We start from the raw sequence: 21,174 nt of genomic DNA on the forward strand, positions 1-21,174 counted from the left end.
GTTGAGTTAAGCAAGGATTGAATCTGTGTATTTTGAGATTATGTTGATGAACTATGCATTTCTAGGTAGAGACAAGAGTGAATGTACTATTTGGTGTATCACTCCTTTAGATTAGATTAGATATTTTATTTTCATGCATTTCCTTCTCCCTTTTCCTCTCAAGAAGCAATTAGGTGCATCTTGATAGTAAGGAAGTCGACATTCTCTGGATACTTAATCTCATTGTTCAAGTCCCACAACTTGGAGGTTGTTTTTGTTTCCATGTTTCACAAGGATGCCTTTAGGTCAAACTTTAGGCAAGGGTGCAAACTTTTAAGACAATAATAACTTGTATAAATGAAAATGATTCCTTTGTTGTAATGTATGGAATATGTGGATAGATGTGAGGTTGTGAATTGATGTGAATAAGGTTAGATCAGAGGAGAAGGTAGATTTGATGCTTTCAACGAGGTATGAGTGGAATTTGTGATTATTCCTTTTGCACTTCAATGGTATTGTAAAGGCAAATGAATTGTTATCAGCCAATTCATGTTTTGGATAGTGAGTCCTCTTTTATTTGTTTAGACAATGAGTCCATTGAAGGTGGATTTAACCTTCTCCATTGAGAAATGCATTACATGCAATGAGCATTTTGTTCTCATTAACTCTTAACAGGGTTGAAGGACACCCTTTTAACAGGGGCCCAGTCCTTTAAGATGGACTTATGTGTTAGACATATTGTATAAAATCCTAACATGGAAATTTTTGCATGATCTTGTAGGTATCATCCCCACTAATGTTTTTCCCTTAACAACATTTTCTTTGAGAATAAAAATCTTGTGTGTTATGGTGTTGGTTTATATATTGTTCATTTAGTTTTGTACTACTATATTTTGCATTAGTGATTTGGTTAAAAAGTATAAAGTTTATAAATTTATAACACACAATTGTGTGAATTGTTATTCCTAACATGTAGGTGTTGATGGTGCCCTCCAAAGCCTCATGACTGAAGTTTTGGGTTTGGAGAAGAGATTGCAAGACATTTGTCAATTTATGCTTAGGGTGATGTGTAGCTCTACAACGACCTTGCGCTTGCTGCAAGAACAAATGTAAGGGTGACAAGCTGATAGAAGATGATGACTATAAGGATCTATTTATGTTCATTTTGAAGGAATGGGTCATGGTGCTACTGTCAAAGAAGCCGTTTGAGAAGATACCCCAGTGAGGACTATTTGATTTTCTATTTTTTGTTTATTGGTTGGCTTTTGGGGCATTAGTTTGTTTAGTTTTAGTTATACTATCTATACTTTAAATAACTTATGTGGACTTTCCCTTTGTGAAAATGTTTATTATTGTTATGGTTTGGAACTCTTATGCTTTAGATTCCCTTTATTACTATGTTATTTTCGAATTGTACTATAGGACACTAGCTTGATATTGCTAGTGCTTTTATTTAAAAAGAACATAGATAATGAAAAAGCTTCATCAAAGAACTACTTTCTTATATTTCATGACTTTTTCAAATAAATAAATAATTCCATGCTACAATTATGAAAAAAAGGTTCATATGACCAAATCCTAAATAAAGTCAAGTTGATCAATTTATTATCTAAAGATATTTTTTTAAATTAAAGAAAAGTAGACTTAAGAAATTTTACAAAAAATTAATAAATTACTATTTCAGTGAATTACTAAATGAGTTAGATATGCATAGACATTTTTTTACTTCTTACATTTTCATATAGAAATAATAATAGTAATAAAAATAAAAACATTCTTTGACGATAACTAACTAATTCCCATACAGAAATAAAAATAATAATATTTTCTTGGATAATAACGAACTAACTGATTCATTTATTGGAATAAATTACGAAACAAACTAAAACTAATATTAATTTAGTTACTAAAGTAAGATGAAGAATAAAGAATCAAGAAATTTAATGTTTTAATAGGTTTGCACTGACAGTTCAGAAACGCATAGAATTCAAAATATTTGCACACTTCCACGACCGCGAATTATGAAACGAAAGAAATTTAATATATTCATATCAAAATTGGCATGTCCTGTTTTCCTGGACTTGCTATTTTTAATATCAATTGGTCTCAATGAAAATTATTCGGCCGCTTCTCTGCTTTCTGCCTTCATTAATGGCGGTGTACCCCCACCGGTAACGGTTTTATCTCCCAGAATAAGCCGCAGAAGAGCAAAGAGTCGACACAGTTTGGCACACGATATACGAACTTTTATCCGATGCTTGCCTATAATTGCTCGATTTTATCTCGCCCGTCATATTCCGAGTTCGATGGGAGAGCTGTTTCTAAATATTTACTTGTCGCAGAAGGTGTTCTGTTTCTGCATGATTCGTTGCCATAAAAGCTGTTTCTAAATATTTACTTGTCGCAGAAGGTTTTCTATTTCTGCATGATTCGTTGCCATAGTCGTTTATTTAAGCTCAAACATTATTTTGAGGACAATTAGGTCGTAGGACGAGGGTTATTTTGTTCTTTCGTTTCTGTTTACCTTCATCTCGTTGGCTTTCTTGCGGAGCAGAGTTTCGATCTAGCTATGTTAAGCAAGAGTATGAAAAGTCTACGAAAGGTCGGTGTAGAGGGAGGTGTTGTCAATGATGAATCTGCAGACGCAAACAGTTTCATTAGTTTTGATCTTGATTTGCAGAGTAATAATATTTCTGTACCTGTTGGTGGCCAACAAGAGGATAGCAGGAAACGCAAAGCAATTGTATCTGCTGGAATGGTTGAAAGAGACAACAATAATTGTATCCAATTGTTACAAAGGAGGTAAGTAATGAATTCTCATCCAACTAAAAGCAAGCTGTACTTTACATATAATACTTTGATTTCTGTTGAAGGGTAGTCTCCATGTTTGATTAATCTTTGGCAATACACATCTATCAATATGTGTTCCTTTAGATTCTGTATGTAGTCTATCTGGAAATCTTGTGCCAATCATTGTTGTCATACCAAATCATTTCCTTTCTATTACGAGCATTGTATATGCGTCTCTGCCATGCGATAGAGAACAGAACTTAATTAACTTTTTTGGCTTCATGATTGTTAGAGACATGCCCGCTTCCGCACAAGAAGATAGGAGGAAAGACAGAGCAATTGTATCTGCCGATATGGTTGAAAGAGACGAGAATAAGTTTGTGCAATTGCTACAGAGGGGGTAACTGATAAATTCTCTTTAATGTGGTTTATATGTCAAGCTAAGTTTTATTAAGGGATATTTTCCTTTTTCCTCTTTGCTACTGATCTTCAACGTTAAATTAATCTTTGGTAAAAATTTTCCATCAATAATTATGCTCCTTAGATTCTGTATACAGTCTGTCTGAATATCTTTCTTCAATCATTGTTGTCCTGCTGAGTCATTTCTTGTTTATCACAAGCATTTGATATACTTATTGGCCATGTGATAAAGAATAGAACTTTTAAAAAAATTTTGTTTCATGTTGACAGAGATTTTTGCACTTCCTTAGAGTGCTTTTCCACCGTACATTGCTTTTCACACGGTCTGACGCATTTAAGAAAAGTTTGAATAGACATATTGATGTTGTATCTATGTAAAGGCTTTTATGCAAATGTCTCCCAATGCCATTGAGCTCAATATTTGTTTTCATTTACAATTATCATTCATATGGTGCATGACCTTGTATCGTGAATTCATTGATGAACATGACTTGGTTTCTCGAGGTACTTTTAATTTTTTTATAATTACGGTGCTGCTTGTTTTTCATTGAAGTGTTTATGCTGTAATTCACCCGAATGCTTTGTCTTTGTAGTGTTTTCTTTTTATGATTCACATCAATGCTTAATATCTGTAATCTGACGGTGCTGTACAATATTTAACTGTTGAAAGACTTTAGCATGATGTTTAGGTATATAGATACCATTCTAATTTTAGGCCTGTACTATTGCCATTTACTGACATCTCTGTTGGATTTTGGCAGGAAGAGAATGAGGGTTAATTCTTCAAGCTCCAGAGAAGTTAACAAATTCACTGTATGTGAAGATAGTAAACCTTATAGTTCTTCGGGTTTTGCTACACAGCGAAAGATCCAAGATTGTAGAAATGATGTCGTTGTCAATAGTTCAAGGGATGATACATCAGAAAGAAACATTAATTTCTCTTGTAAGCCTCAAGGTTTCTCAAGAGTGCATCGAAATGAAAGGCAGCTGGCAAGGCTTGAAAATACCAGAGGTGGCTTGCAGTCTTTATCTAAAGCTGGGGATCAAGGGATTTTCTCTGAAGCAGGCTCACCGGAAGTTATATTCCTTGGGTCACATAGATCAACACAAAGAAATCATTCTTTTACTAGAGAGAACAGAGATATTGTTGAGGAATTGAGCCGTGGTGTTGAGGTTGACAATCATACCCCTATTGATGTTGATAGCTTAGAATACACTATTAATGAAACTGTAAACCTAGAGGAAAGCAATAAGGAGGCAAGTGCTAGGGCCAGACAAATAGAACAAGATGAACTGTTGGCCAGGCGGATCCAGGAGGAATTGGTACGGGGAAAAGGTGAAAGAGGTGTACTGGTAAGTCATTGTTTAGAACTACAGATGCTTTTAGTAACAAACTTAAAGTCTACATTGGCAGATCTTTGATGAAAAATGTGTCACTCATTTTACTTAATGTTAAATATGTGCATGCAGCAAGATGATCTTCTTTCAGATTTGGTGGTACAGAGGGAGTTAACGGAGCATGTAGGTTCCCCTGATTTTGATTCTGCTCCTGTTTTGACTGGCTTATGTGTAAGTGAATTGCATTTTCATTTATCTGAAACTCACTTTCTGTTTAATAGTTTTTTGATGTTAAATCGTCAGAAATTATCTTCAAATGTGCCTGGCTGCTGTTCTCCTTCAGCAGCCTGCATAATCAGCAGCTTTGTTTCATTTTTTTTATTTGCCTTCTTTTTCATTTTTTGTTATGTTACTTCTAACCTTGCCTCATGTAGGTCTTGTGATTAGCATGAATATGCTTTCCTTATATTTAGAGAGACTCAAAAGATTAAATGCTGTTCCTTTTTTAGAGCAAGATGTTTTCTGGCTTCTGCTTTAGATTTTTGGGACATCCCTGTTTCCTAAACTTGGCACTCCACTGAGTTGGCTGTTTGTTGACATTAATAAATGAAGGCTTTCACTTGTTTCAAGCTTGATCAATTTCTCATTATTTTTGAGCAAGTCTACATATGCTCCATATTTATCCCAATATTGATAACTTTGAAGTATTCATTTTTCTTGTCTATTGGTCTGTCTGTCGGTTGGTCAATCAGTCTTTCTCTGTCTCTCTTTCCCTGAATTTGTTTGTCTCTGTCTTTCTGTTTGTTTGTCAATTTGTTTCTCTGCTTATGGACAACTTAGATACAGGCCAATCACGACCACATAATGTTTATTTTGAAAAGACAACCACTCAATAAGCCAAGACAAATTTTAAAGACCCCATCAAAATTAAGATTTATTCAACCTATCACCAGAGGATGCCATGTAATTTTAGTCTTTTTCCTTTTTCCTTTGGTTGGGTCTCATTGAAATGTTTACTAACTTTCAAACAAATTTAAAACAGAAAGTTTTGGCTTCTTTTTTGACAGGAATCTAATTATGGTACCATTTCTTCCAAATGTTGTCTTTCTAAAGTATGATTATATGGTTACATCCTACACACAAGACTATTTGAGGGAATTTTGCACACTATGAATGGAATTCATGCGTGACACCACTTATTTAATAAAACTATTTCCTAGAAGTCTCGAAGGGCAAGCAATGGAGTGGTTCTTGAAACTTCCTCTTGTTATCAAAATGTTTGAAAATTTGGATTCCAAATTTGTCAATTATTAGTCCTATAACATTAAGCATGAAATTAACATGTTGAATTTTTCATTATTTTGACATTTGCATAACTAATTGTAGGCATGGACGAGATACCAGTGATTTCTTTCAACATTTCTTTTCTCTTTGAAAGCTATAATATTAATTCCCAACCAAATTTTCCAAATCGTCATTCCTGGAACAATATGTCACCAATATTGAGGATTGGGATTAGTAGGATAATGTCAAGCTTACAACTGCCCAGAGAGAGAGAGCAAGCCTAATTGACCCGTGCTATACTAAAGTTGCTAGAAATGAATTCTAGAGCCCTCTTGCATAATCACACTGAACAAGAGGTGATTACTCGGCTTCTTTGTGGACCATGCAAAGGGGACATCTACTCGAGCTAGAAAAATCTTTATTTTTGAGCTGATACCAACTAAGGATTTTCTTATGATGAGCCAAATATAGAAATAGATCAGCTTTAGACGAGGCCTTAGCCTTCTATGTGATTTCCTAGGGGAAGCTTGACTTTCGATTTATAGCATCATCTTTTCATAACCCTTTATATCAATATTAATGCCTCTACCTTTAAGGTGCCAACCGAAGAAATCATTTTGGTTGCTTCAAACTGGCTTAAGCTAATGCACTATGCAGTAAAGAAAATTGATTGGAAAACGCTTCTTTGCAGCGTCAAGAATGCTAGGAAGAGTTTTAATATGAATCTTCTCTTGTTTTCCTAGCACTAGTCTTTGACTTCCCAACACTCCTGTATTCAAGCATATGTTCAAGAGTCTTGTTGGTTAACCAGCCATATTCTTCCTTAATCAAACAGATCAGCTTAGTTGATCACCATTTCTCATAAGATCAGTCTTTAGATAATAATTATTAATTTGCTGCCCATTCTTTTTGTTTGTTTTATTCTTTCGTTGACAGTCATGACAAATGTTTTGGTCAATTGCCTTGAAGATTTTGTGCCCCTGAAGGTAATTGACATCATGAATCATAAGAAAACTTAATAGATTATCTGTAGAATGTTAGAGGTAGTTGTCCTGAATTAAATGTGGAGAATGTGGTTCAAGTGGTTTTTGACAAGGCCACATTTTATGTGGGAGATTATGTGTAGCCCACTGCTTAGCTTTGTTACTTCATGACTTGGCTAAATTCCTATGGGTACATTTAAAGCAGTTTAAAGAGGGACATAAATTATAGACAGTAAAATGCTAAACTAGTATATATTCATTTCAATTGCCCTTTCAAAAACTATTGAATATTTTCCTACTGTCTGAGCTTGAGAAATTTATGTGACATTAATTTTATGCTTCTTATAGCTCACAAGCACACAGAAGGGACACTCTCCTTTATCAACGTTGTTTGATCAAATCAATAACTTATTTTATGCCATCAAATATGCAAAATGTATTGAAAAGATGCAGTGACTTGACACATTCACCATTTTAAAAAAAATTGATTAAAATTTGAATTTCATTTTTAATTTTATTCTTACTTGTGCTTACTGGGACTCCTAATTAATTGTATTTCTTACATATATTGTAATTGAGTTTTATGCTGAATATATTTCAATTTAAGCACATAAGATTACCATGCCCATACTAAAGGATTATTGCCGTGTCTCTTTAATAGCAAGTGATTGTTTTAATTCAATTAGATGCTTTGAAGTTTTGAACTAGTGTGCTTAAACACATGTTCTAATACTTTCATGGTAGAGCATATTCATTTAGGAAGCTTGAAGTTTTGTATTACTCAGATGTAAACATCAGTTATTCTATGGAGCTTGAATATTCATATAGGAGACACATTCCTTTCTGCATGTCATTGTTTTATTAAGATTATCTACCATAGCAAAAGCAAACTGGAATTCAAGATTATTATCTAAACATGTATATGGAATCTATTGCCATTCATATTGGGTTTCAAATTTTCAAAAAAACTCAAGTGGAAAGGAATCAATTTATGAATAGTAAACTCTAACAGTCCACAGTGGCAACATTTACACCTCACACTGATTAATGACCAAATTGAAACTGAACATTTATCCAATCATATTTGGATCACCAAAATATGACCAGAAGATATTTACACTAAAGAACATTTCTCATGATTGTCGAGCATTTGTTCAAAGTAGTATTATTATCAACTTGTGCTGTCTCATGAAAAATTTGATGCTGTGTTGTAACATTTGCATTCATGAACATTTCTCATGATTGCCGAGCATTTTTGCACAGTAGTATTATTTTCAACTTGTGCTGCCTCATGAAAAATTTAATGATGTGTTTTAACATTCGCATTCATGAAGGTTGTGTTAGTTTTCTTTGTTGCTTTTAATGTCAGTTGTTGCAGAATCAGTTTCAGTTTCTTTGATGTTATTTAATAAATTTAGCTTTACAAAGTTTTTGGTTAAGTTGTTTTAATCATGGAATGCATATTTTTGATAATGAAAAGAAAATTTGATATACAAAACTATTGAATCCTAGCAGGCGAGTTGTACAACTGGGGGAAGGAGGGAGCCAAGCCATTCTTTGACAGCTCATCCATTATTAACTTCCTTTCCAGTTGGTCATTCAACTTGTCCACTACACAGGAGAGATGGTGGTCATTCAACTTGTCCACTACACAGAAGGAGAGATGGTCACTTAACTTGTCCACTACACAGAAGTAGAGATGTTCAGTCAACTTGTCCACTACATAGGAGAGATGGTCATCGAACTTGTCCACTAAACACAAGCAGAGATGGCCATTCAACTTGTCCACTACACAGTAGAGATGGTGGTCATTCAACTTGTCCACTACATAGAAGAGATGGTCATCCAAGTTGTCCACTACACACAAGCAGAGATTGCCAATCAACTTGTCCACTACACGGGAGAGATGGTGGTCATTCAACTTGCCCACTACACAGAAGAAGAGATGATGATTCAACTTGTCTGCTACACAGGAGAGATGAACTTTCAGGAAGATGGCACCGAGCATCAGGGAGACCATTTCATTGCAGAAGATTCCAATCCCGATCATATAGGAATATAGATATGGTAAAAATATCTGAGGAATATTTATTTTAAGTCTTTCTATTCCATGATCTTGTATGATGAGTGCTAGTTATAATTTTTCGTGACCAATTTTGCAGAGAGTAGATGTATTGGACGTAACAGAACATGCCGTTGAAAGCAATGCCACAAATCGCTTCCTTGCTGGAGCTCAACGTGACTTCAATGAGTAAGTTCTCCAATATACCATTTTTAGTTTCTGGGATGTATTTTTACTCAAGGAAATTAATTTCTTTTCTTATATTTCACTAAATCTTATCCAGTTGATTATAGAATAATATGGGTAAATAGGAAAAGATTATTGAGCACTTGTTAATTTTGATAGCTTAATTGCTGTTCTTTTTAGCAAGTCACTAAATCTTTTCCAGTTGATTATAGAATAATGTGGGTAAATAGGAAAAGACTATTGAGGACTTGTTAATATTTGATAGCTTAATTGCTGTTCTTTTTAGCAAATGCAACAATAGTTAGACTTCAAGTTGTCAGTAGAAACATGCTATTTTTAATGAATTGAACTGCTATAGATGGATACTTTTATATAGTGACATGAAGTTGGGTGTAGAAACATCTTGTGTTTAGGCGCAGGTCTCTAGTCAACTCTTTGATATTTTTAGTTTGATTTGTATATTTTTCAAGTATTTATTTAGTTTTAGGTAGATCACTACTTGGGAAAGCTTCCAACATATTAAAATGAAACAGTTACAAAGAGATCTGTAATATACAGCCCTCTTCTGCCCTTTTTTTTTTTAGCGTGAGAGGAAATATAGAATAGAATTGAATGTCAGATTTATATTCCAAATAATTACAATATTATGACAGCACATATAAAGGAGATGCTTTCTATATTTAGTTCTAGAATCAATCCAAATTTGATAGTACAACACAAAGCCAAAATTGAAGATACCCAAATGGATAAATATGCTTGTAAGCACAATTACAACATACCCATTTGCTGGAAATGAATATAAATGTTTGCATCAATTTTAATCAACAACTACAAAGGGTTTTCAAACCCCTAGTTCACATCAAAAGCATTACAGTTGGGTGTGTCATGTAGCAACAATAAGCACACTTGCCAAAATCCCCAAACTTCTCAAAGTAGCCAATATAAATATACTCAAAGTGCCTCCTAATGCATGCATGGGATATTAGATAATTACCAATAGCATGAGATGTTTAGATAATTATCTTATATGATGGTGTCAATAAATGTAACATTTCATACCTAATGGGAATCTAAAAGGGGTTGTAAACAACCAGGTTATACTTATTTACCTAATAGGTCTATGAATTAGAGATCCCAAACTCGCCGCGAGTCGGGCAAATTGTCCGAATCAGCTAGCGAGGTCAACCCGAACGACTTATGCTGACTCGGCAGCTTGGCTCACCAGATTTTAGGCATAACTCACCCATGTCGGTGAGTTGGTATAACACTTCACAACTCACTGAGTTTGATCAGCATGATCCGGCCAGTGGTAGTGCCAAAGTTGGCACTTAAAAAACAAAAAAAAAACAGTTTTTTTAAAATATTTTTTTTGCATTCCTTTTTGTTTTAACCCTAAAAGGTCTTCTAATTGCTTGGTATTGAAAGAAGAGAGGAAAAATGAGAGAGGAAGAAAAAAGAGAAGCCATAGGTTTGCAACCAGCTGTGGCTATGGTAGAGGAGGATAGAGCACCTTCCAGCACACGCACATGCATTGTTGATGTTGATCATGACACCTCAGAAGTGGGGACTTTGGCTTTTTAGTTCTCCAAGACCTACCTTAGATGCCTTTGTAGAAGGTAGACAAGGTGCTCCGAGGCCGAGGATGAGGATGAGGATGAGAATGAGAATGAGGACGAGGTTTGAGCTAGACCTTGAGTGGATAGACTTGTTTTTTGTTTACATGGATTTCATGGATTTTACATACATTTGACAACATTTATAATTCTATATATCAATGTCATATAATTCTATGTTTTCTATTTGCTTGAGCTACAATTCACATTTTACGTATGTGATGGATTTATCATATATGTTCCATGTTTATGTCTGTTTTAAGTTTTATTAGCTTCTAGCTTCTATTTGATGATTTTATAGTGACCTTTAAGTTTTATTCAGTAAAGGGTTGGATTAGAGAAGTTTTTAAATCATTAAAAATCTCCAAATTTCAAGGGTTTTTTCATTTCAATCACGAGTTGAGTTGACCTTGCTGAGCTTGAGTTTGGGAACTATGTTATGCATAGACTTGAACCAGTGATTATGCTATTTTTGTTAGTCACAAGGGTTACAGGATAAGGGTCACAATATAATAGAGTAATTCATGTTGGTAGTTAAAGAATCTAGTCTTAATGTTAAGCAGATGAGCCTATAAGGATTCTAGCATGTCTATATTGAATCACAAGTCATAATCGTGGATAGGTCTAAAGTTGATCTAGGGCCGCGAAAGGAAGAAGGCCTATAAAAAATAGTTCAAAATTCCATTTTTGCATTTTGTTAAGTTACTAGGCCAAGACGAAGGCTTAAATGCAGATGACCACAATTATTATCAGAAATTGAAACCAGTCTTGAACTCATCAATCACTTATTTTTTAGTTGTTGTTTGACGGGTTTTACCTTCTCCAAGTCTAATTTTGAATATATATTTTTTAATCAACATGAACAGCTTGTTGTGACTTCATAGATAACTAAGCTTTTTGTAAATTCATTTATGATCTATTCTTCAGTCTCTTGAAGAGGTGATCCTTGTAAGCATGCAACTGCTGTGAAGATGATGCCCTGTATTACAAGGGAGTGACCACATGTCATGATTTTTCTCTGTAATCATTGCAGCCATGTTGGATGCTTTTGCATTTGTGAATATGCTAGTTTATAATGTATAATTGGCTTTCAGATTTTAAAAGTTGTCAATATTACAACTGTTTTTATCAGGAATGATTATGATAAGCTATTGGTGCTTGATGATGACAATAGTAATTGGAAGGGTGCATCACAACAGCATATAGATTGCTTGCCCATATCAACTGTACAGGTCAATTCAATTTTCCCATTATTAAAGGAAACTGTTTATCAAAAACTATTATTGCCATGTCTTTAAGTTTAGCTGATAATGTCTTTTTGCATCACAGAATGATATTTCAGATGAAGTCTGTTCCGTTTGCTTAGAGAAGCAAAAAGCTGGAGATGTTATTCGACATCTGTTATGCACACACAAGTTTCATAAAGAGGTAAAGTTTAGATTTTAAGTTTGTATCTTTTTTCTTAATAAGATATTCCATCTACTTTTGTATTGAAAGGTGCCAGTTTTGTTCTCATCAGTGTCAGAAGTTTGTTTTGAGAGTAATGAGTTAATGTCTCACAGCATGTTTATTTAGATGATTGCTTGCGACTTTGTTGTTTACTTCTTGGCGTGGTTGATTGCAGTGCATTGATCCCTGGCTTGCAATACAAGCATCTTGCCCTATATGCAAGTTATCCGTGAAAGCACGTCAGCTATTTAGGAGACAGTTAGCTTGACATGCAGAGCATCGCTTTGTTCACATATGCATTTCTGAGTTGATGACTGGAGATATCAGGCACTAATGCTAATGAGATATTAAGTGCTCTTTTCTAATAATTGAGTAGTAGTGTGTCCATTTTTATCTCTGTCACAGCCTGATGGTTTCTCGCCTTCACGATGTATTGCATCTTGTGTGTATGGAACAGTTTCTGCTGACGGTGACCGTACAACAGTTTATGGAACAGTTTTGTGTTGCCCCCAACTTCGAAGTTCCATTGGAACTTCTATTCTATTTATTTCTCCATTAGATTCGTCGTTCTGTACTTCTAATCCAAATTGTCCATTTGCTCCGATCCCTTAAATCTTTGGTCTGTAGACTAATATGTAAAATTGTTCATATAAATATATATTGAATAATTACAGCCATCCTTTGTTTGTAATTGAATTTCAAATGAAACAAAAATGAAAAACCAACCACATTGAGTATTTTGTTAGTGTAGAAATTGACAACCATATTCAAGAACCATCCACTTTGCAGTGTGGCCGCTCTACAGATGCACATCCAGATTATTGCAGACTAATGCAGATCGTGTAATTTTCGTATCTATAATGTAATTTCTGAGATGCTTGTCAGGAAAATATCCATAACACCCACTGACTGTACATTACAGCCATTTTCGTCTTAAGTAGTATTTATTCAAATTTGGCATTACTTTCCACTGTCAGCCATTTTATTGTCATTTTTGAATCTTTGCCAAGAAAAATGCTATAGAGATTATATAGCAGTCCCATTTATGCGAATATCTTAAATGCAAGTTTTAATCGTCTTATAATTTTGTATAAGGTAATCAATATTGGTATTGACTGGGTATGTAATTATAAATTTTCTATTACATTGGCACCCCCTTTTCCGTAGGAGTAACGTTTGGATTGTATATTCGAACAGCTATTAACCTCTAATTTCTGCAATGCATAATAATATGAATATGAACATTTTAAGTTCTAATGAGAGCTTGGTACCTACCATAGGAAATTTTAACTTATTTCTGTAATATGACTTGAACGTTTTATTAATGTACTTTTGTCACTATATTTTCCATCTTTCTATTGCTTTTATAGATAAACCTTGCTACTGCTATGATTGGTCTTTGCTGCTGATTGAGGGTAACATTTTGGATCCACTCACTTCTCACCACCTCCCTTGGGCTAAAAATAAACATTCTTCCTTTTAATGTTGGTAAAACTAAATTACCCCTTTTACACGGTAAGCATTATCAGCATTATGCTAAAAGGTCATCTTTCAATTGAAACAAGCTTATTAAAATGAGTCCATGAACTTCTATAATTGACTGCTGATTGTAGGTAACATTTTGAATCCAATCACTTCTCACCACCTCTCTTGGGCTAAAAATAAACATTCTTCCTTTTAATGTAGGTAAAACTAAATTACCCCCTTTATAGGGTAAGCATTATAGGCATTATGCTGAAAGGTGGTCTTTCAATTGAAACAAGCTTATTAAAATGAGTCCATGAACTTCTATAGTTGAAATGCTATCTCAGCATACAAAAACTATTGAATCAAAGGATCTTACAGATTGATTCTATTGCAAGATCATATAAAGAATAGGTGGCACAATGTCCTAACTTGTCTTTTTAAATTTATCTGCCATTGAATCAATCAATCATGACAGGGAAATTTAAATAAGTTTTTGAATTAAAAAGCAGCCAAACAAGGGGGCCGGCCCATATTGTCATCATAGGCATCATACTAATATTGTCTGTAACAATATTACTTAAACTGAAAAAGTTTATCAACAAGTGTAGAAATGCCTTAAACCAAACTAAGTTCCATAACTAGCAAAACATAAAACAAAGGAAACCAAGAGGGACAGGGCCTAATTGGGATTCTTGTCATCCTTCCCCTTAGGAGAATGTTAGCCCAGTCCTCAGCCAGGAAATCGAGCAACATCTTGGAGTCTTCACGAGTCAGGTCCCCCTCCTAGTTCTCTTTCAGCAGGTGCAAAGCAGTGGTTGCAACGTGTGTCACTTTGATTGTGGATTTAGCCAGGAGTCTCACTCTTTCCTCCTGGCATTCACTCTCTCCCTTAGCTCACTGTTAGCCAGCTTACTAGTCTCCTTGAGGACCTACTTACCACTCGGATTACCATCCACCATGCCCTTGTCAGTTACTTATAAAACTGGGGGGTTAGAAGCAAGCATTTCCTTAGGTGATACCTTGATAGACAAAAACATCGTCATGGGGGAGGGGGCTCTTTCCACTGTGACAGGGAACTGATCCTGGGTGAGGTCCACACACCCAACAGTAATTGAAGCTGAGACATGGGTCATCTCCTCCTTCCCCTTCTCATCTCATCATTCGAGTCCTCCATCTCCTTCTCCTTCCCTTTCTCCATTTTCATAATTTTACCATGGGGGAATCTTTCTTTTTTCATGGAATCCACTTGGTGAAGGTTGGTGGGTGGAGGCTCTAGGGCCAGTAATTCTAAGTGGGATATGGTGGAGGCGAGGGTTATGGATAGTTGGGATGTCAACCTCCACGATCCTAGGGGGTAACAGGGCTAGGTGAAACTGTTTGAGATGGAACATCAATCCTTGATGGAGGATAGTATAATTGATTCCCTTTCTCATTTTCTCTTTAACATTAGAAACCATATCAACTAATTCATTAAGTAGGAAAAAAGGGATAGAGATATAGTCACAATGATGGAAGTGATTCAAGAGAGGAAAATGATAGTAGTAACAAACACCATACCTCCCTTCTGGTGTTAAATACTTCATCAACACCAAGAGAACTTCATTCCAGGGTTTTGAAAGTTTCTCCCGCAAAAACCCCCATGATGCCTAATGGGTTCCTCGCCCTCTTGAAAAAAATGACTTAAGCTAGTATTCGAGATAATCTCCTTAGATATCTGAAAAGTAATACCATTTACATTGACCTTTCTATTCTCCTAGGAGTTAACAAATTGCTGAGAGAAGCTCTCATCAAAGCCATTAAGAGTCTCCATGAGCAAGATCAAATCCCTTCCTTAAGCATATACTAGACAAAAGGTTTATGGGCTCTATCCTCAATCGTCAAAGGCTCAATGTGAAGAAAATTGCCCACCCCCCCCCCCCCCCTCCCCCATATCAACAATATTCACCTAAATTTTAGCTACTTTTAGACCTCTACCCTAGAGATGGAAATTTAAAAAATAGTCACACTTATGCGAAAAAAAGGGTTGCCTTAAGTATTCATGAAGGCCTTTACTGTCATGATTTCCCATGTCACATCTTGGCTTAGTTATCATGTGCTAATTGCCTTTACCCCAAATCCTTTCCTTTCCATCATTCCCTATGATCCGAACCCTTATAAAATTTGAATTTCTACTCATCACTAAGTACAAAGAAATGTGCAAGAATATGCCCATATCGTACTTTGATATACTTTCTCTTTTGAACCAAGAAAATTTATTATTGAAAGTACACATTAAATCCTTCCTTACCATCTGTCCATGGTGGCCCAGTTTTGTCAAATCACTCGGTGTTGAGTTGTCACTAGGATCCAAAAAATCTTTCCAACAATGTATAATCATAAGATAGTTTCTTTATTCACCAAAAGTCTTACCAAATTTGCTAATACTCTAAATTCTCTCCAGCAACATAAGCCATGCACTCTTAGCCCTAACGTTGCCATCTTGTTTGCCACCCCATTACCTTCTAGAAAAATATGCTGTAGCTCAAACTGTTACCATTTTTTGCACCCCGCCAATATTCAAAATTCAAATGCTCACACGCGAACGACTAGTTCCCAGAGTTAATATTATTTTAATGCCTGAGAAACATCAAAAAAATTAAAAAATCAAACTTGTGGTATGTTTCGACGGGCCTACAAGTTCCTCATCGTTGGATCTTCTCAGGATCTACGACCCTCGCTACGTCGCCAAGAAAAGCTGCTCGATAGATATGCACAACGACTTAGCGAGTGTTTTCCACGTGGATTGATGAGCCCAGTTTGGCAGAGGTGGTTCGATTTGTTTCTCTAGCGCCGAGTTTGGATAAGGTCACCGGTGCTCGCTACCTCGCTATCAGAAAACTCAAGCATCTCGCCATTAGCGAAGTAGCGAGGCGCCATAAAATCAACAGCCGGTGGGACCTCTAATAACATGGGATGATGACTAGGACTAAAGTAAAGTCTTATGGGGTGCCAACTCTGTAGAATTTTGTACTTATCAATGCTCTGGACCCATGCCCCACCGATCAAATGTGCGAGAGATCATGAGTGCTAGATTAAAATGGAATCAACAGTCCTCACTATCTCGCGTTGGAAAGTTGCATGTTGTTTAAGCTATGCGACATAGCGAGAATGGGGCCCACCACATTTTTAAGAAAGCTTCGTGCAACTTCCCCACCTTTGATTCAATCTCAGATCAACGGCCATCATCTTCTTGCCATGAAAAGTTGCAAGTTGTTTACTCATAGCGACTTAACGAGTATGGGACCCACCAATCTTCAGGATGCCTGATGCAGTTCTCCACCCTTGGATTGACCTCAGATCTATGGCTCCCGTTAACTCGCTATGGAAAGTTGCTTAGAGGATATATATAGCGAGTTGGCGATTCGCTGCCGCGTGTCTTGTGGGGCCAAGTTTGTTCCATAAGCCACATGGTGGACCCTGAGCCAATGACACGTTAGGAATGAGTGTATAGGTTAATGACACATTGGCAGTTGGGTGATTTCTCATTGGCTAGGTCAGTGACAGTGCAAAAGGTGGGCCAATCCCTTTAGTGCGTCTTTCACTATCGTTCGATGGTGGTAGATCAATGGTCTTCGTTAAATTGCCATGTGAAGATGCATGCTATTTAGGTATAGCGAGTTAATGACTTGGCAATACATGGATTGTGGGCCCTATTTTCTGAGCTGCAAAGCATAGGGTCACTGACAAATTTTATGGTACTTTTAGGGCCGTCAGATGGTGGCAGATCAATGACCCTTGTTATGTCACTATAGAAAGATGCTCAGGAGATATACATAGCGAGGTAGCGATTTGAGGACACGTGTCCTCGTGGGTCTAGTTGAGGTAGTAACAGTTAGCGGCTGGCAGTTAGTATGACTATCGCGGTCGGGGTTTGCAAGGATGGCACAGTTAGTAATGAAAAGAGATGGTCAACCATGTAAGACTTGCGAGGTGGCAGAAAGAAATAAACTGATTGGTCCACATGGCTCATCCTGGTGCCAGGGTTATTTTGACTTGCTGACTCACGAACCAGGAACAGAGGAAATCAAGGTTTTTTGCGGATCCAATCTTCATGATCAATCCCAACCACCAACAAATAAATGCTAAATGCGGGAGAACACTCCACCGTCTCAGTTGATCCATCCACTTGGTCAGAGCACAGTTATGGCGCCGCTTCTATCTTCTCAAGGCCCTGTTTTAGTTAAAAATCAAATTTCATGGTACCTATAGCTATACTTAGATCAGATTTCCTTAGGTCCCCATGATTGTTCTTGGCAGAGACTTAATGGCAGTGGTTGTAGAGTAATTTCAGTCAGGAAAATATCTTAGTTATGCCTGAGCTATAAAGGCAATTTTTGTGTATTTTGAAAGGGGGAATGTTCTCTGTTGTTCTCTGTTGTTTCTCTGCAACTCCAGTGTAAAACTCCCCTTGCCTCTGAACCATATGACATTCTGCTGTATCTCCTTCAGCCATTGGTTTGAAAGTGCAAGAATCCTTGCCTCTCATTGATGCTTTGTGGAAATCTGTAATTTGCATGACTGTATATCTTTCAGCCTGTGAATGATAATATAAGTGAATATCCCTTTCCTTGTATTATTCATCTTGGTCTTCTGATCTGCATGTGATTATTTGATTAAAGAAAGTTTGAATATGTATATCCTTAGTTTCATTCTGGTTCAATAGTGCATATATGGGCAGAGTTTGGTCTGAACACTCTATTTTGGTGCATCACCTCTTTAGATTAGATTAGGTAGATTTTCTTTCATGCACTCTTTCTCCCTTTTCCTCTCCAAGAGTAGTTAGGTGCATCCTGATAGTAAGAGGAAGCCAGCCTTCTCCAGAGACTCAACCTCACAGTTCAAGTCCCACAGCTTGGAGGTTGTTTCCATGTTTCACTAGGTTGTCCTCACGCATAGGCTCTGGACAAGGGTGCAAACCTAAGTGACAACACAAACCTTTTCAGGATGACCGATAAAGGCTTTATGTCTTCTATCACTCCTTTGATCTCCCATCCCTCTTTCATACTGCCTTTAACAATTTTTATAATAATTTTTGAATCTCCTTCAATCTCCATGTTCTCCCAACCCACATTTATTACCAATTTCAAACCCCTACAGGAGCGCCATGACTTTTGCAACATTTTTCAAGACTTTCCCAAGATTACCAACATAGGCCAAAAGTATTCTGCCCTCATTATCTCTAACCATCTCTCCACCAGCCCAACCCTCCTTTCTCGCAACATTGTCAAAATTAAGTTTAACCCGGTTCTCCTTAGGGGGTCTCCATCTAGTCAATTTCCTAGCAAGATGTTTTAAATTTTTGATTTCCATGAAGCCTTCCTTAATGTTCTAGTTCTTGGCAAATTGTTCAGTCATATTGGGTTGGAACATTGGGTTCTTCCATTTAGAAATCTTCATATTTTCCACAAGCAAGTTGAAAATAATTCCTATTACAATCTCCTCACTTCTCTCTTCAATTCTAAAAGCCCTGTTGTTTCTCTCCTTCCAGATGCCCCAACATACATGAGGGGGAATCACCTTCCACAACTGGATAAGGAAGAGGTGGAGGAATGTGCAATGTCAATTGACAACAAATTGCTCAATTCCCTTATCAAACACCCAAACAAATTCCAATTTCTATAATAACCTACTCCATATATTTCTAACATAGCTACAATCTAAGAAAAGATGGGGGAATACTTTCTTCCTTGCTTTTGCAAAGGTAGCATCTATTGGGTAATTGGAATCCCCTTTTCCTTAAATTATCAATGGTAAGGACCTTCCCATAAATGGAGACTGATGTAGTGCAAGGCAGGAGAATCCCTAAAGAAGATGTCCTAGCCCCCAACAATAAAACCAAACAGCAGAAACACAACACAAAATAATAGTAATGCAAGATTTGATACCAAATCATAACTCTCTATTCATAGATATAATTGATTACATGCAATATGCCTGACTGTAAGGCCTTTCGGGTTAGGGCCAACTACAAACAACAACTATAAAATCAGTTCTGTAAGATCCACAAGATCCAACAAACAAATCCAATCCTAGCTAGCCTAGATACACAAGTGGATAAGAACACCAAGAGAATCCACACTTGTACCTTCAGGTCCACCAAGCGATCCTTTGGTTCTCAAGCTGCAACCCTAGCTCTTCAAAATTCGCATCTACACTTCCTTGCCAAAAAATAAACTACTAAAAGACTCAACAAGACCCTTGTTTATACTTGCCAAAATGGCTTACAGAACATTCTAGAACATACAAAATAGGAAGGCTGACCTAACAACGGTCAGGACACATCCCAAGGTGAGATCTCATTATAAATGTTGCAGTCAAAATAAATCCCACAAGTTGGCTTGCACCAAAAATGTAGAAATCACATCCAAAATGTTGACACTAGGCATAAATAGGAAAACTTGGCACCCATTAAGTGCTACAGTAACTCGACATCCACTAAGTGCTACAGTAACTCAGCACTCACTAAGTGCTACAGTACCTCGACAACAAGTGCTACAATAACTCAGCACCAAGTGCTATAGTAAGTTGGCACCAACTAGAGCTACAGTAACTCGACACCCACTAGACAATTTGACAACAACATAAGATTCAAAATCATTGGCACTCGGCTCCAACATGAAGGATTGCAAGAAAGCTTAGGATGCTCCTGCATCAGAGACCCAACAAAAAATATTGACCTTTGGGATTAGATGGCTAAGGCATATTCTCCACTAGCATTTAGGCTCCATATCTTTCTCAAAAATCATCTTATAGGTAGGACCAATAGAAAAACCCCCAAACATGGCCGCCTTCCAAAAAAAAGGAGTCAGCTTGAACCACCCGTAGATTCTATACCCTTCAAGGAGCTCTTCCAGCTCCTCCACCAAATGACCACTCTCTAAGTAACTATGCTGTAATTTTAACCTTTTCCATCTCCTACCTAGTTCCATAAAATTCCCCACCTTATTTCCCTCTTGCAGTTGGAGGTAGTTTCTGAGATGACCATACTTCATTCTAATAAGAGGTTTCTCAAGAAGCCAAGTGTCCTCCCAAAAATTAATTTTATTACCATCTCTTGTCAACCATCTAACACTTTCCCTAAGAAATTTTTTGCTTTTTACTATATTAACCCAAATCTTGGATCCCATAGCAAGGTCATTTCTCCAAATACATTGTATAAAATTCAAATTTCCTAGATACTTTGCTCTCAAGATCTTACACCAATTATTCTCATCCTTTAGTAGTTTTCATCCAACCTTAGCAAGGAGAGCATTGTTCAAGTCAATGATCTTTCTAATACCTAACATGCCCTCTATCTTTTGGTTTACACACAGTATCCCAACTTACCAAGTTTAGTTTGTTCTTCTCTTCTCCCCCGACCAAAGGAAGTTTCTTTGGATCTTCTCCAACTTCTCGGCCATAACCTGAGTAATTTTGAACAATGACAGAAAATAGACCGGGATCCCTTGGAAGGAAGAAGTCAGGAGTTGAATCTTACCAACACTACTCAAGGTTATACCTTTCCACCCAATCAATTTTTTTTGCATTTTCTCTAGAATTTTATTCCAAAAGTGATTGCTAACTT

At 36.5% G+C, this 21,174-nt stretch overlaps 1 protein-coding gene across 5 annotated transcripts; it reads left to right on the forward strand.

Annotated features, from left to right (window-relative positions):
- The first annotated feature begins 2,000 nt into the window (after nt 1-2,000).
- Nucleotides 2,001-13,067, forward strand: LOC149528423 (uncharacterized). Of its 5 annotated transcripts, none has more exons than XM_089811012.1 (9): nt 2,001-2,781; nt 3,062-3,169; nt 3,951-4,542; nt 4,660-4,758; nt 8,310-8,861; nt 8,957-9,045; nt 11,788-11,887; nt 11,985-12,083; nt 12,280-13,067. In XM_089811012.1, exons 1-9 carry the CDS (start codon nt 2,549-2,551, stop codon nt 12,370-12,372), a joined length of 1,965 nt encoding a protein of 654 aa, XP_089667138.1. In that variant the 5' UTR covers nt 2,001-2,548; the 3' UTR covers nt 12,373-13,067. The 5 variants fall into 5 exon arrangements, with proteins under 5 accessions (XP_089667138.1, XP_089667139.1, XP_089667140.1 ...); XM_089811013.1 differs by having other exon boundaries at nt 11,830-11,887; XM_089811014.1 differs by having other exon boundaries at nt 4,660-4,710.
- Nucleotides 13,068-21,174: the final 8,107 nt, after the last annotated feature.

This window comes from Cupressus sempervirens, chromosome 11 (genome assembly GCF_028749045.1).
Source record: "Cupressus sempervirens isolate cs-2001-9-10 chromosome 11, ASM2874904v1, whole genome shotgun sequence".
Classification (NCBI taxonomy): Eukaryota; Viridiplantae; Streptophyta; class Pinopsida; order Cupressales; family Cupressaceae; genus Cupressus; species Cupressus sempervirens.

Excerpts from the sequence above, each read along its gene's own strand:
- LOC149528423 (XM_089811012.1), top strand. The coding sequence starts at position 2,549 with ATGTTAAGCAAGAGTATGAAAAGTCTACGAAAGGTCGGTGTAGAGGGA. Across the intron at positions 4,759-8,309 it reads CTGTTTTGACTGGCTTATGT|GCGAGTTGTACAACTGGGGG; the intron begins GTAAGTGAATTG and ends GAATCCTAGCAG. Across the intron at positions 12,084-12,279 it reads CACACAAGTTTCATAAAGAG|TGCATTGATCCCTGGCTTGC; the intron begins GTAAAGTTTAGA and ends GGTTGATTGCAG.